The sequence below is a fragment of the Scyliorhinus torazame genome, chromosome 14 (genome assembly GCF_047496885.1).
Source record: "Scyliorhinus torazame isolate Kashiwa2021f chromosome 14, sScyTor2.1, whole genome shotgun sequence".
Classification (NCBI taxonomy): Eukaryota; Metazoa; Chordata; class Chondrichthyes; order Carcharhiniformes; family Scyliorhinidae; genus Scyliorhinus; species Scyliorhinus torazame.
Genome location: NC_092720.1, coordinates 208,859,337 through 208,885,576, shown reverse-complemented (window position 1 = coordinate 208,885,576; position 26,240 = coordinate 208,859,337). Strand labels below are relative to the sequence as shown.

At 48.7% G+C, this 26,240-nt stretch overlaps 1 protein-coding gene across 1 annotated transcript in view; it reads left to right on the top strand.

Moving 5' to 3' along the window:
• Positions 1 to 26,240, top strand: part of LOC140389146 (uncharacterized) — a 125,537-nt gene that overhangs the window by 4,478 nt on the left and 94,819 nt on the right. Inside the window, exons 5-6 of the mRNA XM_072473304.1 lie at positions 2,971 to 3,086; positions 11,202 to 11,773. Of these exons, the coding sequence (XP_072329405.1) occupies positions 2,971 to 3,086; positions 11,202 to 11,773 (688 nt within the window). The remainder of the gene's footprint in view (positions 1 to 2,970; positions 3,087 to 11,201; positions 11,774 to 26,240) is intronic.

Sequence of the window (26,240 nt, the reverse complement as noted above, 5' to 3'; positions counted from 1 at the left end):
ATGGGTGGACCAGGACAGATTGTTGGTGATGTGTACATGCAGGAATTTGAAGCTTTCAACCATCTCCACCTTAGCATCATTGATTTTTTTTGTTTGTTTTATAAACTTAGAGTACCCAATTATTTCTTTTTCCAATTAAGGGACAATTTAGCATGGCCAATCCGTCCAGCCTGCACATCTTTGGGTTGTGGGGATGAAACCCACGCAGACATGGGGAGAATGTGCAAATTCCACACGGACAGTGACCTAGGGCTGGTATTCGAACCCGGATCCTCAGCGCCGTAGTCAACAATGCTAACCACTGTGCCACCATGCTGACCTTGGCATCATTGATACAGACAAGGATGTGTTCAACACTTTGTTGCCTGAAGTTGATGACCAGCTCCTTAGTTTTGCTAACATTGAGAGAGATATTGTTGTCATTGCATCACAGAATCACAGAATTTACAGTGCAGAAGGAGGCCATTCAGCCCATCGAGTCTGCACCAGCTCTTGGAAAGAGCACCCTACCCAAGGTTAACACCTCCACCCTATCCCCATAACCCAGTAACCCCACCCAACACTAAGGGCAATTTTGGACACTAAGGGCAATTTATCATGGCCAATCCACCTAACCTGCACATCTTTGGACTGTGGGAGGAAACCGGAGCACCCGGAGGAAACCCACGCACACACGGGGAGGATGTGCAGACTCCGCACAGACAGTGACCCAAGCCGGAATCGAACCTGGGACCCTGGAGCTGTGAAGCAATTGTGCTATCCACAATGCTACCGTGCTGCCCGGAATATTATAACGGGTTCCAAGGTAAAGCCGAGTAGAATCTCCAGCATCATGCGTCTAGGTTCTCTATCACATACATCGTTGTTTAAGATCTGGCCCACTACGGTCATGTCATCTGCAAACTTGTAGATGAGTTGGAGCCGAATTTTGCCACATGGTCATGAATGTATAAGGAGTATAGTAGGGGGCTAAATACGCAGCCTTGCAGGGCCCCGGTATTGAGGACTATCATGAAGGAGGTATCGTTGTGGTCTATGGGTCAGGAAGTCAAGGATCCAGTTACAGAGGGAGCAGCCATGTCCTAGGTTTTGGAGTTTGGATATGAGCGTGGCTGGGATTATGGTGTTGAAGGTGGAGCAGCAGTCAATGAATAGGAGCCCCTGTTGCCGAGATGCTCCAGGGATGAGTATAGGGCCAGGGAGATATCGTCTACAGTGGACTGATTGTGACGGTATGCCTAATGTAGTGGATAAGGCAGTCTGGATGTATGGAGCTGATGTGTCTGATGACAAACCTCTCAAAGCACTTCATAATGATCGAGGCCACTGGATGGTAGTCATTGGGGATGTCGCCCGGTTCTTCTTTAGCACAAATATGGTTGTGGTCTTCTAGAAGGTCAGAACCTTGGAACAGAGTAGGGAGAGGTTGAAGAAGTGCGCGAACACGCACGCCAGTTGGTCCATCCAAGATCTGAGTGCATGACCAGAGACTCCATTGGGACTTGTTGCTTTCTGTGGGTTCACTTTCAAGAAGCCACTCTGACTCCTGAGACTGTGACGGTCGGTATGGGTGTGCCCGAGGCTGCTGGGGCAGTTCACAACGGTTTGACTACCTGCTCGAAAAGAGCATAGATTGCATTGAGTTCATCGGGGAAGGGTGTTCTTTTGCTGGAGATTCTACTCGGCTTTACCTTGGAACCCGTTATAATATTTAAGCCTTGCCACAACCAACGAGAGTCGGTCATTAGTTTGTGACTCTAGCTTAGTCTGGTATTGTCTCTTGGCATCCCTGATGACTTTGCAGAGGTCGTTCATAGATTTCTTGTACAGGTCAGGGTCGCCTGTCTTGAATGCTTCAGACCTGGACTTCAGAAAGGAGTGGATCTCCCAGTTAAACCAAGGTTTCCAGTTGGGGAACGCACTTGCTACCTTCTTTGGCACGCAATCTTCGACACACTCACTGATGAAGTCTGTGACGGTGGTGACAGACCTGTCTCGGTTGGCCGCTGATGTCTTGAATGAGGACAAATACACTGACTCCAAGCAGTCATGGATTCATAGAATCATAGAATCCCTACAGCGCAGAAGGAGGTCATTTGGCCCATGAAGTCTGCACTGACCGTCTGAAAGAGCACTCAACTGAGGCCCACCCCCTTGCAATCCCAAAACCCAACCTAACATTTGCACACTAAGGGATAATTTAGCATGGTCAATCAACTTAACCTGCACATCTTTGCAAAGTGGGAGGAAATTAGAGCATTCAGAGGGAACCCATGCTGACATGAGGGATCGTGGAAACTCCACACTGACAGTCCAGCAAGGCAGGATTTGAACCGGGTCCCTAGCGCTGTGAGGCAACAGTGCACAACCATTGTGCCACCGTGCCGCCCAGTCACATAGGATTCTTCCATTGCACTCGGACCAGCATTACACGACCTTCTTAACCTGATTCTCCCGCTTAAGATTCTGCTTGTGTGCAGGGAGAAGGAGCACCGTCTTGTGGTCCAATTTTCAGAAGTGCAATTGGGGGATGGATTGGCAGGTGCCATTGATGTTTGTGTCACAGGGGTCAAGGATGTTGGAGGCCCTGGTGGGACAGGAGATGTGTTGGCGAAATTTTAGTAGTACACTCTTTAGGTTGGCCTGGTTGAAGTCACCGGCCAGGATGAACAAGGCCTCCGGGTATTCTGTTTCAATGCTATTTATAGCGGTGTTCAATTCATCTTCTCCTGTGATTTGTGATATCCCGGTAACTAATCTTTTATCAGACTGTGAACCTTACTCAGGACATGGGGGTTTCCATTCTCTGCCTTTGAATTTCCAAGTTATCCCTTTCTCAGTTATAGAAACGTGATTAATATTTCACTTTCTACATTTTCTCTATTATCAAAAATGATGAAAACCTGACCATTTACATTTGTTCTGAAATCTTCTAACAGACAAATTTATTTAATCCTTTTTAACATACAGGAATAATGACGAGTATCACCTACTCTCAGTATCTGCTGCCGCCCTGTCTATCGGGAAGTTCAAAGACCTTTTACAGTACACAGCGTGGAGAGAAATGATAACCTCCATTAACCCCGGTAAAACTCTTCTATTTATTTTCCTGATTTTAAATCCAGTTGTGACGGAACGAAAGGGTCTCCAGGGTCCCAGATTAAATATTCACTTTGCCGGTTGTTAATCCTCGGGAGCCTCTCCATTCTCATATTTGACTCTCTGTGGGTTCCTCTGGTTGAGTGTCTGAAGCCATCAGCACCGTGTGTCAAAGCAGTGAAGGGACCTGTATAACCAGAGGAATAGAGCACCAATCTCAGGATGGGAAACCCAATTTGTAGAGGAGACTGGACTGGTCCCGTCTGTCATTCTGGGGAACATTTTTTATCATTGATTATCGGGAAGACATTGAGACATTAGAGAGCAAGTGTTAAACTGCAGATAATCTGGTTGGTGGAATTGGACACCTTCATCAAGAGGAGGGGCTGCAGAAACTGTGAGTCTGCACTGGATAAGGGAGGGAGTGTGGTGATCTTATTGAAATGTTCAAGGTTCAAAACAGAAGGGAGAATGTAAAAATCCACAGGTTTTACACAGTCACAGAGTCTAGGTCAAAGTCGGTATAGTTTTAAATCTAGAATAGGGAGTTTGGACTGAGTGAGGTTGATTTTTTGAGTGACTCCATTGATGGAGCAGGTCGTGAACCAGTGAAGCCACTGCTCACTCTGCTGAATTTGCTCAGAGGCCCAGTCCATTCTGAGGCCTGATCTTCAGAACAATATCACTGTCCACTTTCCCACGGGTTTGCAGTGTGGGAAGATGCTCTGTGGTTCCTGAGGAGGGGGCAGGAGACAGGAAATCCTCCTCTGACTCCGGTGAGGAGTGGGGGTGACTTGACTGTAGAGCGGGGGTGAGAGAGGGAAAAGAGCGGCGAGCAGCAGTAAGAAAAATCTCACCTCCTGGTCACAGAGAAATCATTACACAATAGGGCAAAAATGGACCTTGAACTTCAAAACCGTCCTCATTCGCACAGCGTGACCCAAAACGCTTCATAACCAGTGGAATATTGTTGAGGAACAGTCACTGTTGTAATGTAGGAAATGAGAAAACCAATTTGTGAACAGCAAGATCCCAGAAACTGCATTGTGAAAATGATGAGTTTTCTGTTTGTGGTATAAATATTGGGCAGGTCACAGAGAAAATGAACTCCTCACATAATTTTGGATGTGTGTTCTGGCAGTCACTTTCAGACCAGTGATTAATAATAATAATCTTCATTAGTGTCACAATAACACTGCAATGAAGGTACTGTGAAAATCCCCAAGTCACCACACTATGGCACCTGTTCGGGTACACTGAGGGAGAATTCAGAAGATTAGACCATTCACAGACTGTTCCTCTGGGTGGGGCATCACTGTCCAGTGGAAGATCAAGATTGTATTGACTCCCCATCTGAATCAAATGTCTCCAGTTTGTGTATTCAATGAGGTTTCTTCTTTTGTTTACTGTGGAACACTGGATACCTGCAGCTGCTACATAACTGCAGAGGGTTTGGTAATATTAATGGGAGTTGGGTAGTAAGTATAGTGTGTGATTTGTTCTCCATTTACTGTGTAAATTTTGAGGATTCTGAAATGTAAATCACTCCAAATATTTTATGTGGAGGGTGTCGAAAGTAAGTGATGAGGTTTTGCCTGAAGAATCTGGGTCATTACCTGTGAGGCAGGATTGGATTTGGACCAGCAAACGGCAGGTCAGAATGACCTTGAAGGATGGTAAGGGAGCAATCCCCACCCTCCCTCCAGCTTTGTTATCAGGGGAAGCCAGGGTTACCTTGTCTACACTGGACAGCCCAGACTTTGTTGGATCTGTGGAAAATCGGGCCTGTTCAGACATTGTTATTTCTGTTATTGAGCTTAATTTACTCAATTCATTAACTTAGCATCATTCCCATGTTCACCACACCACATTCCAGCCTGTTTCCCCGCATGCCCCTGATAGAGACCATGAACAACCGTACTGCAGAAAACCGGGTTGCAGGGGCAGGGTGGTGGGGGAGGGGGGGGGGGGGGGGAGGTGGCATGGACACGCAACGTGAAATTGGTGACCCCAGAGGACATCAAGGAACTCAAACGGGATTACAAAAAGGTGGATGCCTTTGAAACTCCTCTTTGAGATCCTGGTGCCTGGGGAAACAGTCAAGTGGAAAATCGAGATGCTGTTTATCCTTAGAGGTGTTCAGAGGGTGAGAGAGACAAAAGGAAATGTCCTGGCTCGAGAAAAGCAAATAGAATCTGCTCCTGCTGCTGATGATCGGGGTCAGTATCAAGGAGGATCACCAAGAGGTGAAGAGTCAGCATGACTCGCTCTTTGCTGCAGAGGCTCCAAGATTATCATTCATTCCAGACTCCGCTCACGTTTCATCTTCCACAGGTTACAGAGAGAGAGAGACAGAGAGAGACTGAGACAGAGAGAGAGAGAGAGAGAAACGCACTCAGACAACATCCCCCCCCCCCCCCCCCCCGTCCTTACTGTCCTCTTATCACAGAAATCTTAAATGACACGAGAAAATATACTGGGCTGGATTCCCCGTTTCAGCGGCTAAGTGCCATTTCGAATGGAGCGGGCGTTTTCCGATGCCAAAATTGCCGCCGAACCCTCACCGATTCTGGGACCGGTGAGGGGCTAGCAGCGGCGCCGCATGAAACCTCCGGCTCCCGCGCCAAAAACGGAGGAGAATGACCGAGTCCCTGGCCACACATGAGGACAGCGACGATCCGCAGTGGTCGCGCCGTACACCGTTGTAGCGGCCGTGCGCGGACCCGAACTGTCAATCGCGGCCCTACAGGTCACCCCTTGGCCATTCCCCATCAGTACCCCCAGCCCTCGCAAAAACTCCCCCGGCCACTGGCATGGATCCTGGTCGCGTGTGACGACACTGGTCACAGTTCGCAGCAGCCATGCTGGGTTCTCGACCGCTGAGACCACACCTGTCCCGCGCGGTCGGGAACTCGGCCCCTTGGGGGCGAAGCATCGTGGGAGGGCCTTCCGATGACGCACCAACGTCAACAAGTGGAACGGGAGAGAGTGGAATTAGAAATTGGGGACATTTCACTGCTTAACATGGACAACAGAATTCTGTCCAAGGTCATCAATCGAGTCAAGTCTGCTCGAGAGTTGGTGATCTACTTTGATCAGACCTCTGCTGTATCCGGAAGGAAGATCTCTGATAGCCTTGTGCTCCTCAGGGATACAATCACCTATATCTGGGACAGAATGTAGACACCTGCCTCAGCAGCTTGGATCAGGAGAAGGCCTTTAACAGAATATCACCCACCCACATGGTCAATCTGCTCTCCAAAATGAAGTTTGAGGAGTAAATCTGCAAATGGATCCAACTGCTCTGTACAAACGAAAATACCGCAATTTCAATCAATGTGTTGAAACTGAAAAGTTTTCCAGTTAAATCCGGAGTCAGACAGGGCTGTGTTCTCTCTCCGATCTTGTTCCTGTGCTGTCACCTCCTGTTAGATTCCTGTTCAGAGTTTTAAGCCCCATTTCAAAATCCCCAAGCTCGATCCCTCTCTATTTATAATTGTTCTCTGACATTACATTCTTCTACAAATGATCACTTCTGAAATGAATGAGGGCGGCACATGGAGCAGTGGTTAGCACTGGGACTACGGCGCTGAGGACCTGGGTTCGAATCCCGGCCCTGGGTCACTGTCCATGTGGAGTTTGCACATTCTCGCCATATCTGCGTGGCTTTCACTCCCACAACCCAAAGATGTGCAGGGTAGGTGGATTGGCCACACTAAATAGCCCCTTAATTGGAAAAAAAAAAATTGGATAACCTAAATTTATAAAAAAAACACTTCTGAAATGAATGTCCAATTTTCCTGCACGTGGATGTTTGAACCACAGCAACCAGATTTTCATCCCAATCACAGACCAAAATGGTCCTAATAACTGACATACATAACGAGAGATGCACTGCAGAAACTCGCCAAGGATTCTCAGGCAGCACTTTACAAACCCACAACCGCTCCCATCTCGGAGGACAAGAGCAGCAGATGTCTGGACACACCACCACCTGGAAGTTCCCCTCTCAGCCACACACTATGCTGACTTGGAAATATATCGCCATCCCTTCATTGTCACTGTGTCAAAATCCTGGAACTCTCAACTTAACAGCACTATGGGTGTACCTACACCACATAGACTGCAGAAGTTAAGAAAGTAACGCACCATCACTGTCTCCCACCCCTGCTTTCTCCCCACCCCCAGCCTATTTAGACCCTTCCCCTCTCCATTCCTCTATTCCGCTCCCCTTCTGCTCCCTAATTCTCTCTACCCTCCCACTCGTCCGGAAGTTGCTGCCAGCCACCTCCCCTTTCGCTGCAGTTTCCTGTCTCACCTCCCATTCCTCTGCCCTCTCTCCCCTCCATCTACCCCCTTCTGCCCACGACCCACTGCTCTCTCCTCGCCATCATCCACATGCTCTGCTCCCTGTACATCCTCTCTCCCACTGTCTTCCCTCCCCTCCCATCCCATCCCACTTCCCATTCTGCCGTTCCACCCTCCTCAATCCAGTCTCCCCGCCCTACCCATCCCACACACTGATCCCCGCAGACCCCTTCCTTCACTTCCAGTTGTTGGCAGCAGCTCAGCTGAGGTGCTGGGACTGTGGGACCGACGGGGCCAGGGGTGAGGGGATGGGGGGGGGAGGGAGATGCGGGGGTGGATCCTGGCATCTGGCAGTGCCAGTCCTCGTGGCCCGCTCTGGTCTCGACCAGGGTCTGCAAGCTGGTGGCCAGGGAGCACAGGGGGTGGACCATCTCCATCTGGGACTGCACCACATCACCCATTGACTGTGCCACCACCTTCTGAGTTTGTGTCACACCAGCCAGTGACTGCACCATCTCCCTCTGGGACTGGGCCACCTCCCTCTGTGTCTGCGCCACATTGACCAGTGCCTGGGCAATGCTGCTGACGTTCCACGCGGACGCCACCCGTATGGTGTTGGCCTGGGTGACACGCATGGTCGAACCACCTCCTGCTCCTGCACGCAGTTGGACTCCTCCACCTGCGCCAGGTGTTGGATGCTCGCCGACAATCCCTCTGCGACTGCATCTCCACTATCGATGGGACTGTCTGTTCCAGAAGCCCGAGACCTGTCTGGATGGCAGCTAGTCCCTGGGATTGGCCTGCCCTCCGAAGGTGGGGAGGGGGGGTGGGGGGGGGGGGGGTGTTTGTTCATACACAATTCTTGGGGAAACACTACTCAACAGGGTCTCAGTTCCTCACCCGTGGCCGAACTCTACCTCGGCGACCTCCCTTTCCTCCGGGCCGCCGGCCACTACCAGGCCCTCTGCTCTGCCACGGTGAGGGGTCGCAAGTCTTGTGGTCCCCCACCTGTCTTCACCCGCTCCCGGCGGTTGTGTGCGGCCTTCTCCTGGGGTGGGGGAACACTGAAAACAACAGTGTTAAACAATTTGACTCATGCAGCCCAGGGGTGGGTAGCTGGTCAGGGCACCTGGCCATGGCGGCCGGTATGGGGCAGGATGGGGGATCAGCCGCCGTCCGGGAGGGCGGGTTTAGTGCCAGGGGCACAGTGCTGCCTACTCACCGTGGGCACCCTGAGGAGGTTGTGCAGTTTTTTTCTACACTGCAGGCCGGTCCGAACTATGTTGCCCCCGGCGCTGACCGCCTCTGCCACCTGCGCCCAGTCACGACGAATGGCGGCAACTGGCAGACTTCTTCCCGGGCCGGGGTACAGGGTCGCCCTAGTCTCCTCCACGGCGTCCAAGAGGGTCTCGAGCTCTGCGTCCGTGAACCTTGGTGCCGCTCTCCTTACAGCCACCGTGTTGGCTGGGATGGTGTGTGTGGGGGGAGAATTGTTTCTGTGCGGCTGCAGCTTGTCAGCCTCCCGAGTGTCAATCACAGATCCGGCGAATCCCACACCGTTTTTCATTAGAATCGATTGTGTTCCACGTGGTGCCGGTGCGAGCCCCTTAATAGTAGCAGAATCGGTGCAGGTGTGGCACTGATTTTTCTATCGTGAAAATCCATGGATTCTCCGTTGGTGTCAACACTTAGCGCGGGATTCTCCGATTGCCGACATCGAAATCGCGTTCGGCGATCGGCCGGAGAATCCATTTTTATGCTGCAATCGGGGGTGACACAGTTTTTCCGACGCTCCGCCCCCTCAAACACGGCGTACTCGAGGAGTACGGCCCACACCATATGGGCGCCTTCAGGACGTAACCTGATTCCCTCCACTGATGCTCTGCCCCCGATGGGCCGAGTCCCCGACGGCATGGGTAACGTATCCTGACAATTGTCGGGGACCTCGCGTGGTGGCTGCTGACTATGTTCTGCACCCCACAGTAATGGGTGGAGGATTGGTGCGGGGGGAAGCGCCGACTTTTTGGTCGTAAGAACAGACGGATCCTGCGCACATAGCCGCAGAATCGGAGAATCCCGCCAGGGTTTTTGGTGTGTTACAGCAAAGATTTCTTGTTAATCATGTTTACCTATTTTTTTGTTGTTGTTTATTGCAATAAAATATATAAATATACAATTGTCGCTGCAGCAATCCAGGGCCTTAATGCGGTCGCATCTGGAGTATTCTGTAACATTTTGGTATCGTTATTTATTAAATTATATAATTACATTAGAAGCAGTTCAGAGAAGGTTCAGTCGCCTGATTCCTGGGATGAAGGGGTTATCTTATGATGAAAGGTTGAGCAGGTTGGGCCGATACCCATTGGGGTTTAGGAGAATGAGAGGTGATCTTATTGAAACATATAAAACGCTGAGGTGAGTTGAGAGCGTGGATGCTGAGAGGATGTTTCCCTTGTGGAGGAGTCGAGCATGAAGGGACAGTTTAAAAATGAGGGATCTGACATTTGAGACTGAGATGAGGAGAATTTGTTTGCTGTCAGAGGGTTGTTAGTGTTTTGGATTCTCTTCCCCAGTGAGCAGTGGTGACTGGGTCAGGAAATATATTCAATCAGATCAGCCATGATCTTACTGAATGGTGGGGCAGGCTCGAGGGGCCGAATGGCCTCCTCCTGCTCCTAATTCTTGTGTTCTTGTAATATAATTTTTGTCTGGTATCTTACAGGCTCGGATTGTGTACAACCTGTGCAATGACATCGAAACGCTGCTTAGCGGAAATATCACTTCCCACCCGCTCTCTCTCCAGCTCTTTCTCTCCTTCCCTCTGTTCCCTCTCCCTCTCTCCACAAACTTGTCTTTCCCCTCCCACTCTCCTTCTCACCTTCTCACAATCTCTCCTCCCGCTCTCACATTCTCTCTCTCCCCACTGCCCTGCTATCTCACTGTGTCCACTCCTGTCCCTCACACTCTGACTGGCTCGGGTCACTCCCTCTTCTCCCCCTTCCTTCCCTCCATCTGCACTTTCCCTCTCCCCTGTTCCTCACAGCCTATTACTCCCACACTCTCTCTCTCTGTTTCATATCTGCATTCCTTACCTCTGCCCTTCCCACAATCTCTCTCTCCCTGCCATGCACTCACACTCTCCCCTCTGCTCAAGCTAACATCTTTCCCTCCCACTCTATATCCCCTTCCCCTCCTCCTGCTCTCTCCTTCCCTCCCACAATCCCCCCCCGTCCCTTCATTTTCCTTCTCATCCCATCTTGTACATTCTCTCCCCCACTCTCTCTCTTACGCTCCCATTTTCCCTCCCACCTTCCTACTGTTGCGAACATCCTCTCTCTCTCACCCTCACACTCTCCCTGCTAACCTGCTGTCTCTACTCCTCCACCTCAGTCTCTCACACCCTCCCACACTCCCTGTCACTTCCTGTTCTCCCTGCCACACCCTCTATTTCCCAACCCTCTCCCAATCTCTCTGTAATCCGGCCCCCACACTCTCAAACCCTCCAGCTTTCCGTCACCCACTTCTGCCTCACTTTCACTCCATTCTCACACTCCCTCTCTCCTTTCCTGCTCTCTCCCTTCACCCACTCCCTGGCTCTGCTGCCCTGATTTCACTCCTCTGAATCTGGCCCCTCCCCCTCCCTCACTATCCTCTCCCTCACCTACCCCGTTTACCCCTCTCTCCCCCTCCCTCTCTCTTCCCTCCCCCTCCCTCTCTCTTCCCTCCCCCTCCCTCTCTCTTCCCTCCCCCTCCCTCTCTAAATCACTGACTGTGTTATTTTAACTTTCCCCCAGCTCCAGCCTCTCTGACTCTGGATCTGAACACAGCGAATCCCCGGCTCATCCTGTCTGAGGACCGGACCAGTGTGAGGCTCGGAAGCTCCATATTCTTCCATTATCAGGCAATGTTCCAGCTGCTCCCTGACACCCCGGAGAGGTTTAATCCTTGGCCCTTTGTCCTGGGATCAGAGGGATTCACATCAGGGAGACATTACTGGGAGGTGGCGGTGGGAGAGAAGACAGAGTGGGGTCTGGGAGTGACCCGAGAGTCTGTGAACAGGAAAGGGAGAAAATCCCCAAGCCCTGAGTCCGGATTCTGGATTGTGGGGCTGGAGCCTGGAAGTGGTTATTTTGCTGCCACCTTACCCTCTGATACCCCCCTCATCCTGAGTGTGAATCCCCGGAAGATCGGGGTTTTCCTGGACTATGAGGGGGGACAGGTGTCATTTTCCAATGCGGACAACATGTCCCATCTCCACACTTTCACCCACACTTTCACTGAGAAAATCTTTCCCATCTTCAGTCCGGGATGGAAAGTCGGCGGGAAAAACTCGGCCCCACTGACAATCTGTGGGACTAAAGGTCACTAACAGGTCCATCCCATAATTTCACACTATCTCCCTGCCTCCTGCCAGCGTAAACTGCTGGGTGTGGGTCTCAGTCACAGGGGGTGCGGATGGTTCAAATAGTTCAACTGCCTAACGCTGTTATTAAACTGGACAAAAAAACTATTTCTTTGAAAAAGGTCTCATTTTTTCTTGATTAGATCACAGAACATGAAAGCAAAGTGTGTGTTTCATTTTCTGCTTGCTCCAGACTCCGGCGTTTTAAACGTGATTAGGAAATTACTGCTGTTGTACCTTTAAAACCTCTGATGTATTCGACCAGTTTACTTACTCAAAAGTTTTACGAAGTTTTACCCATATTTGCGAAATGAACAAAGGACAAAACAGGTTCACAGTTTAACACAATTTTATTCACAATTCTATTACTCAAGAAAAGGTGACTCAGATTCACAGCTGAGTAAAGTACCCGCACTTAGTAAAGGAGGCTGGCAGGCTTCGATCACTCGATGTTGATGTCTTCTCTGGGGTCGAAACCCAGGGCCCTTTCTTCTTGCGATGGTTGTGCCTGGGCAGTTCCCAGGTTATTGCTCAAGATCTGTTCGATGCTGCTTACTTAGATTATCATAGAATTTACAGTGCAGAAGGAGGCCATTCGGCCCATCGAGTCTGCACCGGCTCTTGGCGAGAGCACCCTACCCAAGGTCAACACCTCTACCCTATCCCCATAACCCAGTAACCCCACCTAACACTAAGGGCAATTTTGGACACTAAGGGCAATTTATCATGGCCAATCCACCTAACCTGCACATCTTTGGACTGTGGGAGGAAACCGGAGCACCCGAAGGAAACCCACGCACTCACGGGGAGGATGTGCAGACTCCGCACAGACAGTGACCCAAGCCGGAATCGAACCTGGGTCCCTGGAGCTGTGAAGCAATTGTGCTATCCACAATGCTACCGTGCTGTACTTATACTGGGAAGCTTGAATTGAGTCAGATGTATATGCCCACCTCTGGTCTGAACAGCCATCAGCTCATTAAGGAGTCTGATGGCTTCTTTTGTCTGTTCTTCGTCCTGCTGCAAAGTTGATCACCTGTGTCTCGAAGTTCATTCCATATTCATAGACTTGTAGTAGGAAATGAAAGTCCATGTAGCAACAACATGTTTAATAATAATAATCACTTATTGTCACAAATAGGCTTCAATGAAATTACTGTGACAAGCCCCTCGTCGCCACATTCCGGCACCTGTTCGGTGAGGCCGCAAACCCGCGCTGCAGTCATTGTTCTGCATTGCAAACCAGTTCTTTAGCCCACTGTGCTAAACCAGCCTCTTATGCCTTGATTTGGGTGCTTTTGCTGATGGCCAGTATCGATTCCAGCCAGGCATGTTTCTGTGACAGTTTCTGTTCCTGGCCTATGTCCATCTTCTCAGCCTGTTTTCAGTACCACACTGCCCTGTATAAACGGAGTGATTTTCACCCTGAAGTGAAGCGAATGCTTCCACTGGCTCCACATCCCTCAGCACCGAGGATAGGGTGCATTTTATGTTAAATGTACCAGACCAAATTAGTTAGTTGTTTTGTTTTTACTGTTGTACTTTTTTACCTTTGTATTAACCAAATAGACGATTATACCTTGCAGGTTCCCATTGTCGTAGCAAAGTGGAGGTAGTAGTAGAAGTGGGAGAATTAAGAATGGTCAGAGATAATATACTTAATTAAATGAAAAGATAGCCCACATTGGAATATTACATCCAGTCCTGGTCACCACACCTGAGGAAGGAAAATGAAATGAAATGAAAATCGCTTATTGTCACAAGTAGGCTTCAATGAAGTTACTGTGAAAATCCCCTAGTCGCCACATTCCGGCGCCTGTTCAGGGAGGCTGGTACGGGAATGTGAGAGCTCTTTTTTTTTTTAAAGTTTAGAGTACCCAATTCATTTTTCCCAATTAAGGGGCAATCTCGCGTGTTCAATCCACCTACTCTGCACATCTTTGAGTTGTGGGGGTGAAACCCACGCAAACACGGGGAGAATGTGCAAACTCCACACGGACAGTGACCTAGAGCCGGGATCGAACCTGGGACCTCGGCGCCATGAGACTGCAGTGCTACCACTGCGCCACTGTCCTGCCCTGTGAGGGCTCTTAGACTTAGAACGTACAGTGCAGAAGGAGGCCATTCGAGTCTGCACCGACCCATTTAAGCCCTCACTTCCACCATATCCCCATAACCTCCGCAAATTCCACACAGACAGTGACCCAGTGGGGAATCAAACCTGGGGCCCTGGTGCTGTGAAGCAACAGTGCTATCCACTTGTGCTACCGTGCTGCCTCTTGTGAGGGAGCAAATAAGATTTACCCGAATGGTTCCAGAAATGGGAGACTTTAGCTGCAATTTTAGGTGGGAGAAGCTGTGTGGGTTTTTGTGCATGATAGGTTTTGGTCAGGTCAACAAAAAAATCTGTTTCTTATATATGATATTGCGATTACAAGCAGAGAGAGATTTAAGGATTGGGCAAAAGATACAGGAGTGATTTCAGGGAGAACCCATTATAATGGGAGTGTAAGGTTTCCCCCGGCGCCGTCCACACCTGGTCGCTGCCGTCGTGAACGGTGCGTGAACGCTGGGGGGGCGGCCTGTGGGGGGGGGGGGATCCTGCACCGGGGGGTACCTCAAATGTGGGGTGGCCCGCGATCGGTGCCCACCGATCGTCGGGCCGTCCTCTCTGAAGGAGGACTTCCTTCCTTCCGCGGCCCCGCAAGATCCGTCCTCCATCTTCTTGCGGGGCGGACTTAGAGAGGACGGCAACCGCGCCAACCCGCGGATGACGCCAGTTATGTGGCGCCGGCCACGTCATCTATGCAGCGCCGCCTTTACGCGGGCGACAAGGCCTGGCACGTGTAGATGACGCGGCCACGATTCTCGCCCATTGTCAGGGCCTGAATCGGTTGGGAAAGGGGCCATTTCGCGCCGTCGTGAACCTCGACGGCGTTCACGATGGCGCGGCCACTTCGGCGTGGGAGTGGAGTATCCTGCCCAGTGTGTTGGGATAGGGGGAATAGGACTAATTGAATTCCTCTATAGAAATCATGCCTGCACTCAGAGGGCTGAATGGCCTCCTTGTGTGCTATATGACCTAAACAGAACAACACGCAGAGCCAGCTACATTGCCATGCGAACAGAGACTGCAAGATGTAAGAGAGAGTAGGTTCTGGCTCAAGACAGAATGAGGAGGGCGGCTATGACAGGAATTATTGGTCTGCCAAGGACACGACATGTCAACAATATAAAAGATTCCCCTTCGCATTGCCCCTTTGCAACTGCTTCAACCTCTAACAAACTGTTATCAGGGATGGTTTGTCCAAATCCTAAAAAAGCCGAGTGTTGTGTGTGTGTTATCCCTATAACTGGACAGTGTGGTGATGTCTGTAAGTTACCTTCTTACCTAAGTGGAGAAGACTTCAAGATGCACTTGGAGGATAAGCCAGGGGTTCAGGTCAGATGGTGCAGGCACGTGTTACTGCAACCTTCACTCAAGGTATAAACAGTACAATATAATTCTCAATTATAAAATGTAACGACTGTTCAAATACTGTCATGTGTCACGTCTCACTTATGTTGAATACAGTTGCCTCACTGTCACCGATATGTCAATGTTGAATCATAATGTTTATTAAAAAGAAAGCTTAATAGCCAGCCAAGGTTCAATGGGGCATCACCTCAAATTTAATGGACAATGGTTACAATGATTCACTTTAATTCCTATTAAGATGCACACGACCCAACATGTAAAGTCAAACTCTAAAACACAGTTACTCAGACTTAGTCCCTCCGATCACGTGTCGGACACCAGGCAGCACAGCAGGCAGCAAGACTCCACCACCAGTGCTGGTTCATCACAATCTCTCTCACTCCATCCCAGGTGGTGTCCTGCTCTTGAACGTCCTCCTTCAATGTACTTCACCAGGCCTTCCTGAGATGGCCCAATTTTCCCTTTCCAATCTTGCCATGTTCGTTCTACCTCCACTCCAGTGGGAATGTGTTTGGGAGGGAAAGCACGTATCCCGCTCGTCTCGTCGTCTCCCCATCACAATGTCCACGAGGTGTCTCTGACCTGTCCTCTGTAGCACCTCCCCTTTGGTGCTGTTTAGTCTAGATATGATGCCCAGGATTGTACCTCGGAAATGCTGGTGAAACATTTAACTCATGAGGCACTTTTGCTGATCTATTCCATGACTTTCTGGTGTCGATTATAGTTTATACCACGATGGACATGTGCAATTATATTTCATGACTGGATGGCAGACCATGTGGTGCTGCTGAATAACTAAATGTTTCTTTGCCAATTCTTATGTGGACATTGATCTTAACATTAGCCTCACTGGAGATGAGGCAATCTCAGTAGGGGACGTGATAGATGCCACCAATAGTCTGTTGCCCAATAGGATGGTAGAGCCTCATTTCTATCTAGTCGTCACTGCGTTGGCCTTCACACAGCTGATACATGGACCAACTTTGGTGCCATTGCTCTTAAACCTGGTGCCCATGTTTTGGAGTGCGCAGTGATGTCTGCGAGATGCAGGTCCAGCAACCAATGGTTTTCACACAAGATGCCAAAGTTTGCACCCGCCATCACCTTCATGATGAAATTGACAACCAAGAGGACAATGAATGGGGAGGGAATGCAGCCTGACTGTACTTCTATGATGATGCTGAAGGAGTCCATTGTGCCAGTACTGGTCTTGATGCAGCATCTGGAGTCAGAGTGTGAGATGCTTCTGGTGTTACTATACATATAAGATGCTGTATTGTCTTGCAATGTCTTCCAACAAGCATTGTTGGAAAAAGAGTGGGGCTGGGCATGGGGCTCGCATCCTTATCAGGTCAAAGCGGGCACGATTACAGACATCAGGAAGCGGGAATACTGGAAAATAAACATCATTACTATTTTAATATAGAGGCTGATCTAATTACTAATAAATATGGAGCGGGTGGTTAGATCATGGAGAAATGGGTAGGTGAGTTGGGAGGGGAGATCAATTGGGGAGTATGGAGTGAGGCATTGCGTAGGGTAAACGGGACCCTCCTCCTGTGCAAGCATGAGCCTGGTACAGTTTAAGATGGTGCACAGGGTGCATATGGCTCAGGCGAGAATGAGTGGGTTCTCAGGGGGTAGCAGATGAGTGTGAGAGGTGTGGGAGGCGGCTTGTGAATCACACGCACATGTTTTTGGGGTTGCGGCAAATTGGGAAGGTTCTGGGTGAGAGTGTTCGCGGTTTTAGCCAGGGTAGTGGAGGCGGAGGTGGACCCGCACCCTTTGGTGGCTATTTGGGGTTTCAGAGAAGCTGGAGCTAATGGAGAGGAGGAAGGCTGATGTAATGGCCATTGCCTCTCTGATTACAAGGCGGCAAATTTAATGGAGTGGCGTTCGGCATCGGCACCGGGGGTAGCGGCTTGGTTGAGTGACCTGTAAAATTTCCCGCAGTTGGAGATGATAAAGTATTACGGGTGGGCGGTATGTGGTGCAGTGGTTACCACTGGGACTGTGGCGCTGAGGACCCGGGTTCGAATCCTGGCCCTGGGTCACTGTCCGTGTGGAGTCTGCACATTCTCCCCGTGTCTGCGTTGGTTTCACCCCCACAACCCAAAGATCTGCAGGTTAGGTGGATTGGCCACGCTAAATTGCCCCTTAATTTAAAAAAAAAGTATGATTTAAGGGGCTCAGCAGAGGGGGGTTGAGAAATGGTGGGGGATGTTTGTGACCGTGTTTGAGCAGCTTTTTGTCACAGGAGAGGGGCGGGGAAGGGCTGGGGAAGGGTGAAAAAGGGGAAAAGTCTGTACAGACTAGATAGTTGATTGTTGTGAAGTATGTTTCCCAGGGCGTTTATTTGCTGAAACCTATTTTGATACATGTTTGTAATAAAATACATTTAAAAAAACAAATAAATATGGAAAAAACTTGCATTCATATTTTTCACCTTTTTACGACCTCAGGTTTCAAAACACTTTACAGCAAATTAAGCACATTTGAAGTACACCTGTTGAAATATGGAAGCCCTCAACCTATTTTTCACACAGTTATGCCCCACCATCAGCAACATGATAAGAAACAAATAATCTGTTTCCATGATGAGGGATAAACATTGGCCTGGACCCTGGTGATGTCTAAAGATGGGAAATCCCAGTTGTAGCGCCACATTCCACTTGTCTGAGCCCAGAATTTTAAAATAAATTTAGTGCACCCAATTCATTTTTTTCCATTTAAGGGGCAATTTAGCATGTTCAATCCACCGACCCTGTACATCTTCGCGAAACCCACACAAACACGGGGAGAATGTGCAAACTCCACATGAACAGTGACCCAGAGCCGGGATCAAACCTGGGACCTCGGCGCCGTGAGGCAGCAGGGCTAACCCACTACGCCACGATGCTGCTCTCGTCTGAGCGCCGAAATGAGGTTTAGTTTCTATCCCATTCTCCCTTCCACCGGACAAGCACAGAGTTAATTTCCACATTCTGCAATCAAACCCTCGACCCAAAGGGAACCGGAGTTGGTTACAGTGGTAAACATGTTAAATGGCTACAGAATAGACATGCAGAAGCAATTAAGCGGATGATTTTGTCACTTCTCAAGAGAGATATATTTCCCTCAGGAAAAGGGCTCCACCAGATGGATGCTCCATTCACTAACATCGGGAAGAGTGGTTTCAAATTGAAAGAAAACACGGAAAATACCGCAAAGATTAACAATGGGCCAAAAGCATTGGTAAAGTTTTAAAAACTAGGAAAGGAAAAGTGGAAAAAAAGCGCAGAAATTGGGCTGTAAATGAAAACTAGAAAGAGATATAACAAAGTCAAAGTTTCTAAATGTATTCATAAAAAAGGAACGGAGTCGTACAACACCAGGTTAAAGTCCAACAGGTTTGTTTCGATGTCACTAGCTTTCGGAGCGCTGCTCCTTCCACCTGAGGAAGGAGCAGTGCTCCGAAAGCTAGTGACATCGAAACAAACCTGTTGGACTTTAACCTGGTGTTGTAAGACTTCGTACTGTGCTCACCCCAGTCCAACATCGGCATCTTCACATCATAAAAAAGGAAATTATTGCTGAGGTGAATGGGCGAGTTCTCCCTTTCTGAAACTACGTGTTGACACAGAATTCATGGACTTCATGGACTTTCACAACAGCAAATCCGGCACCACATCTGGACTGATTCCGCTACTGTTAAGGAGCTGGCACCGGTGCCATGTGGGACACAATCGATTCTGGCCAAGGCACAGGGCAGTGTTGCCATCTCACAGGCAACCATGAGCCAGAGCCAGCTGCAAATGACAGGACTGACATATGAGGAGAGATTGTGTCGGTTAGGATTATATTTGCTGAAGTTGAGAAGAATGAGGGGGAAATCACATAGAAACCCATGAAATTCTAACAGGAGGAGACAGGGTAGATGCAGGAAGGATGTTCCCGATGGTAGAGATGTTCAGAACCAGAGGTCACATTCTGAGGATTTGGGTTGGACCATTTAGGACAGAAATAAGGAGAGATTTCTTCACCCAGAGAGTGGTGAGTCTGTGGAATTCAATACCACAGGAAATAGTTGAGGCCAAAAAATTGTTTATTTTGAAGAAGGGGTTAGATACAGCACTTGGGGAGAAGGGTGATTAAAGATGGTGGGGGAAGGCGGGAAAGACTATTGAGATGGATGATCAGCCATGCTCATAATGAATGGTGGAGCAGGCTCGAAGGGCCGAATGGCTTACTATGTTTCACTGTTTCCTACTCTCTGCTTCCTGTCTCCTAAATATTCTCATTCCAAGCCAATATATAATCCCAATCCCATGCACTTTAATTGTGTACACTGACCTCTATGTGGAAGTTCAGCAAAGGTTTTTTCAAAATCCAAATCCACCACATCCACAGTTTCTCCCTTATCTATTCTGCTCGTTATTCCATCAACAAAACTCCAGTATGTTTGTCAAATACGATGTCCCTTTCATAAATTCAGATAGACTTTGTCAAATCCTGTTGATATTTCCAAAGTCTCCTGTTAACACATCATTTATAATAGACTCAAGCATTTTTCTACAGCAGCAACTTCAGTTCCCTGATTTCCAGATGAATTTCACTGCAATATTTGGGGAATTATAGTTATAAACTAATCTGATTACATAATTTGATTGTGTCACTCAGGAATATAAAACCTGCTGTTGTGAGTAATTAATTGCGGATCCAGTCCATTTCTGGGATGGATTGAGACTCTGAGTGAATACACTGCTGCCTCCTGCTGACAGAATATTGGTGCTGCAGGAATGACTCAGAATCTCGACACTGCAGAAGGAAGCCATTAGGTCCACCGTGTCTGCACCGACCCGTCCAAAGATCATCTACCAAGGCCCACTGCCCACCCTATCTCCACATTGATCATGGCCAATCCACCTAATCTGCACATTTTTGGACTGTGGGAGGAATCCCACGCAGACACAAGGAGAACGGACAAACTCCACACAGTCACCCAAGACCGGAATTGAACCCTGTGAGGCAGCAGTGCTAACCACTGTGCGGTCCTGCCGCCCACCTCCACAGAATCCGTAGAATTCCTACTGTGCAGATGGAGGTCATTCGGCCCATCGAGTCTACACCAACCAACAGAAAGGATTGCTCAATAAAAACGACCCAAGAATGATGACTCTATTTTAAGGTTCACAGGGACGACGGGCCGAATGGTCTCCCTCAGAGCTGGGTCACACTCTAATATTTATGATGCTTATAATTGGATCAATTTCACATTTTCAAAATTAGCTGCATTCAATTCCAGTTTCTGATTATGGGTTTGTCCATGATTAAGAAAGATTAGTTATAAACTATGATGTTAATATCCATAGTTATGTGGGAAGTATTTGCGCAATAGGATTCGCCTTGAATGTGTGAGTTTTACTACATCCTGAAATATTTCGATGGCCCTGGTTTGTGCTACAAAATACATCTGATTGACATCAGGACATTGTTGTCCCAACAGAACAATTTAATGACAGTACTGATGGAGACCAGTGACTGGTGAAGACAGGAAATGAGCAGGATCGCTCTCAGTCTTAGCAACAAGACTCTGCTTTGGAAAAGTGAACTCCAATCTGCTGCAGTCCTGGTTTGTCGGTTATTCTGTGTGAAAATCACGATGAGTTTCACTCTGCGAGCAAACTGTGCGATGCTCAACTCTTTCAGACCACATTCCCGTCAGCAGATGGTCAGATGTGGCAAGGAATCTTTGAAACTCGATAATGAACGCGGTGACATCCACATAAAGTGTGTTCTTAAATATGTCTTAATCCTAGTTTAGAGTTCACTGTTAACTACTGTCTTTATTTCTATTAGTAAAGGATTGGACTATACGAGTCTCTCCGCAAATACAGATTCCTCAGTGACAGGACACCTGGAGATTATCACATTGAAACACAGAATATTATTAAGGGGCTAGGGTTGGTTTAGCACAGTGGGCTTAACAGTTGGCTTGTTAATTCCCAGAGCTGCGCATAAGCGGCTGTTTGAAAGAGATGTGTAGATGTCATTTCAGAAATAAATAACTCAGTAAATGAGGAGTAATAATTATGTATGAACAGGCTTCTGATGGAATATAGGAGGATGGGACTGCACTGTAGCACAGTGGTTAGCACTGTTACTGCACAGCGCCAGTGTCCCGGTTTCGATTCCCGGCTTTGGTCACTGTCTGTGAGGAGTCTGCACGTTCTCCCCGTGTGTGCGTGGGTTTCCTCCGGGTGCTCCGGTTTCCTCCCACAGTCCAAAGATGTGCAGGTTAGGGGGCAGCACGGTGGCGCAGTGGGTTAGCCCTGCAGCCTCACGGCGCCGAGGTCCTAGGTTCGATCCCGATTCTGGGTCACTGTCCGTGTGGAGTTTGCACATTCCCCCTGTGTTCACGTGAGTTTTGCCCCCACAATCCAAAAATGTGCAGGGTAGGTGGATTGGCCACGCTAAATTGCCCCTTAATTGGAAAAAATTAATTGGGTACACTAAATTTATTTTTTTAAAAGCTGTGCAGGTTAGGTGGATTGGCAAATTGCCCTTGGGTGGGGTTACTGGGTTACGGGGATGGTGTGGAGGTGTGGGCCAGTGCAGACTTGATGGGCCGAAGGGACCATCGTCAGGCATTAGATATCACTTGGGGTAAAGGGATCAAAGGATATGGGGGTAAAGTGGGATCAGATTACTGAGGTGGAGGATCAGCCATGATTAGAATGAAAGGCGGAGCCGAAAGGAAGGGCCGAATGCGCTACTTCTGCTCCTATTTTCTATGTTTCTATGAGAGAAGGCATTATGGCTACACTTCCAGAAGACCCACAGATAGGTTGGAAAGTATGCTGTGAGAAGACGTAATGCTGGATATGAATCTTATAGCAGAATAAACAAAAGAGTATTACTTAACGGGAGAGCGAGTGCAGAATTCTGAGGAGCAGGGAGATCTCGGTGTTCATAGATCATAGATCATAGAATTTACAGTGCAGAAGGAGGCCATTCGGCCCATCGAGTCTGCACCAGCTCTTGGAAAGAGCACCCTACCCAAGGTCAACACCTCCACACCCTATCCCCATAACCCAGTAAATCCACCCAACACTAAGGCAATTTTGGACACTAAGGGCAATTTATCATGGCCAATCCACCTAACCTGCACATCCCTGGACCGTGGGAGGAAACCGGAGCACCCGGAGGAAACCCACGCACACACGGGGAGAACGTGCAGACTCCGCAGAGTGACCCAAGCCGGAATCGAACCCGGGACCCCGGAACTATGAAGCAATTGTGCTATCCACAATGCTACCGTGTTCTCATGTCTCAGTCACAAGTTAGTGTCAGGAACAGCGTGTAATCAAGAAGGCTAAAGGAATGCGATCCTTTATTACAAGAGGAATTAAACACAAAAATAAGGATGTTCTGCTTCAGTTATAGTGGCTGTAATAACCTGCACAGGACTCATCCATCTGGGGACGATTGTTCCCCGTGTTCAATTGGACTGAGTTAACCTAGCACTACCATAAAAGGCAGGCAGCTGTAGAGCCAGCTAAAAAGGAATGAGGACCCGGTGAAAGGGAACCGGGCCCTGTGTATGTATGATGCTGTTGCTGAAATAAAGGACTTTTAAGAAGCTTGTTGGACTCCCCTGGCTTTATCACGCTGGCGACGATGATGAATTGGAGCTGTTGGCATGCTGCTTGTTCGGCTGAGCTACCTCCCGGGAATTTTTTGTTTAAAAGAGTGGACTACGGTACCGAGTTTGTTTCTGTGGGTTTTTTTTAGAGCCTCTAATGTTATGGAAGGCGAGAGCCGGCTCGAGGTTTTTTTTTGTTGCTGCCGGCTTGTGAAGTGTGTCTGCTGGGAGTGATCTGGAGTCTGATGTGTCCGGCAGTACCAGATGCGATATCATTCTGGTGTGGGTCGAGTAGTGTTTCGTCCATCTCTGTCTGCTGTTGTTTCCTGATGCTGGCAGAGTGGTCCACCGGGGAGTCTGTTCTCTAGTTGCCGCCGCCGTTTTGGAATGTCATTCTGGTCATGAGTGCAGCGTTGTGTTTGGAAGACTGTTCTGCGGCAGCTTGTACTGTGGGATTTGCAACAGTGATGTTTTGCCTGCGAGCTGACAGTCATTGTACGACTGCAGGTTTTGTGCCTGGAGACTCTGGTGTGGAGTTGACTGGACATTCCACACGTGACTTCTGGTCCTGTGGAAGCTTGCACGGAACCCTGCTGTGTTTTTTTATTTGCGCTGTGTGTTTATTTGCCTGTGTACTGTAAGAATGTCGGGGCGACAGCTCCCTGGGCATTTTGGTAGGTGTTTTATTTTTTGGGGTAGAATTTAGAGTGCCCAATATTAAAAATTAAGGGGAGTTTGGGAGTTGCGGGACGTTGAGGTGGACGTTGTCTGATGTCCCCCCCTGTTCCCTCTGTGGCTGGAAGGCATGCCACGCCGATTGGGCCTTGGGTTGATGGGTCTGATGCTGTGGGGCGTGCCGTCCCTGGGTTCGGCTGTTGGCAGCTTCGCCCCCGTGTGACTGGTGAGGGTGTTGGGCCGGACGTAATGCTGGGTGGAGTACACGCCTGCCTGTCCTGTTTCCCCGTTCGGTGGAGCCTTATCCGAACTAATTTTTTTTAGGTTTGTTGTCTGGTCACTGTGGGGTTTGCACCCGTTTGGTCCTCTCCTATCCACTCCTCCTAAATGGCCGTCCTTGAGGGGTTTCGGGCTTTGGGGGAGGGAGGGGTGTAATATCCTGCACCGGACTCATCCACCTGGGGATGATTGTTCCCTGTGTTCAATTGGACTGAGTTAACCTAGCACTAGCATAAAAGGCAGGCAGCTGTAGAGCCAGCTAAAAAGGAATGAGGACCCGATGAAAGGGAACCGGGCCCTGCGTATGTATGGTGCTGTTGCTGAAATAAAGGACTTTAAAGAAGCTCGTTGCACTCCCCTGGCTTTATCACAGGGGCATTGCTGAGACCACATCGCAAACAAATTGCGTGCAGTATTGGTCTACATATTTAAGGGTGAATCATAGAATTTACAGTGCAGAAGGAGGTCATTTGGCTCATTGATAGTAGAGACGGGAATCCACAACATTTAAGAAATAAATCATTTATTATCACAAGTGGGCTTCAAATGAAGTTACTGTGAAAAGCCCCTAGTCGCCACATTCCGGTGCCTGTTCGGGGAGGCTGGTTCGGGAATTGAACCGTGCTGCTGGCCTGCCTTGGTCTGCTTTCAAAGCCAGTGATTTAGCCCTGTGCTAAATCAGCTCCAGAAGCATTCAGATGAGCATTTGAAATGCTGGAACATGCAAGGCTACCGACTAAGTGCTGGAAAATGGGGTGAGAATAGATAGGTGATTGGTGGCCAGCACAGACACGATGGGCTGATTCCTGACAATAGTGAAACTAAACACTGTGAAAACCTTCCTTTCACATTAAAAATGGCAATGCACAGATTTTATGATGTAGCTTCTGCAGGAATATTTTAAGGAGATTAAAAAATAAATTAGCAACCAGGGCCTCAAGGAAATAATCTCCACATCAGTCACAGTGTCACATGTTAGTCAGAATGGAAATAAAAGGATTGAGCTGATCAATGTCCGGTTAGAAGGACTATGCAGGAAGGAGGGCTTTAGATTCTTTGAGCACGGGCTGGTTCTCGAGAAGTTGGTACTTATTTAGCTCAGACAGGTGACCCCGAGCAGGAGAAATACTGGGGCGTTTTGGCCATGTTTCTGGGCAGGGTAGATCCAAAGTCCTCCGTTGAGAGAAGATGGCGAAATGGAGATTTGATATAGGAGTTGCTAATCACCAGCTGGCTGTGAAGTGCTCTGGGTCCGGAATGCACTGGCTGGAATTGTGGTGGAGGAAGGTTCAATGGAAACATTAAGGAGGACACTGGATGATTAATTGAATAAAAACATCGTGTAGAGGTGCGGAAAAAAGCAGGGGAATAGGACTAATCAAAATGCTCATTTGGAGAGGCGATGCAGAAAAGATGTTCCGAATGGCTTCCTTCTGCGTTGTAACAATTCTGTCATTTGGAGTCACGCTGAACCTTTTGAAACAAGCCATCCATTGCAGCCCTGCTATCCTGTCAGCAGGCGGCAGCAGTGTGCTTTATACAATGAGTTCACAGATTCTTAACCTATCCCAGAAACTTGCTGCACCCACAATATCTGACTCGCAAATAAAGTGTAGCCGTCATGTTTGGGGGGGGGGGGGGGGGAGTCAGCAGTCACATCACACGCAGCAAGATTCCCCGGAGAACGATTGAGATGAATGTCCAGTTAATCTCTCTTTGTGGCGACACTGTTTAAGGGAGGAATGTTGGCCAGGACACAGGGTCAACTCTCCTGCTTCTCTTCACCGTCACATCTGAAACAAGACCTCGTTGAACTTCTCACCTGAAGGGCAGCCCGGATGCCGATTAACACACGGAGCAAGCAGTGACAATCTAGGAATAGGGATGGATGCACAGCCCCTCCAGTCTTTGTGGCAATTTAAATAATTTTTTCTGATTTGTACACCACCATAATGCTGTAGATGCTGGAAAGGTTGGGACACTGGGGAGACTAAACATAAACTGAGTGGCCGCATTACAGAACATACCCCGGCCAGTCCCCAAGCGTGTTTTAAAATTAATTTTACGGCATTTATCCGTTGCTGGCGAGACCTGCATTTGTTGTCCATCTGTAATTGCCCCGATCTGCCTTCCTGAACCTCTGCAGTCCATGTGGTTTAGGTATTGTGCATGTTAGGGAGAGAGTCCTGGGAATTTGACACAGCGTCCGTGAAGGAACACTCCAAAGAGTAACCAACAAGGTATTTTTGAGTTAGGATGGTGAGTGACTTTTAGGGGAACTTCAACGTGATGGTGTTCCCATGTATCTGTTGCTCTTATCCTAAACTCTGGAACAGTTCCTGCAGATTGGAGGGTGGCTAATATAACTCCAAGAG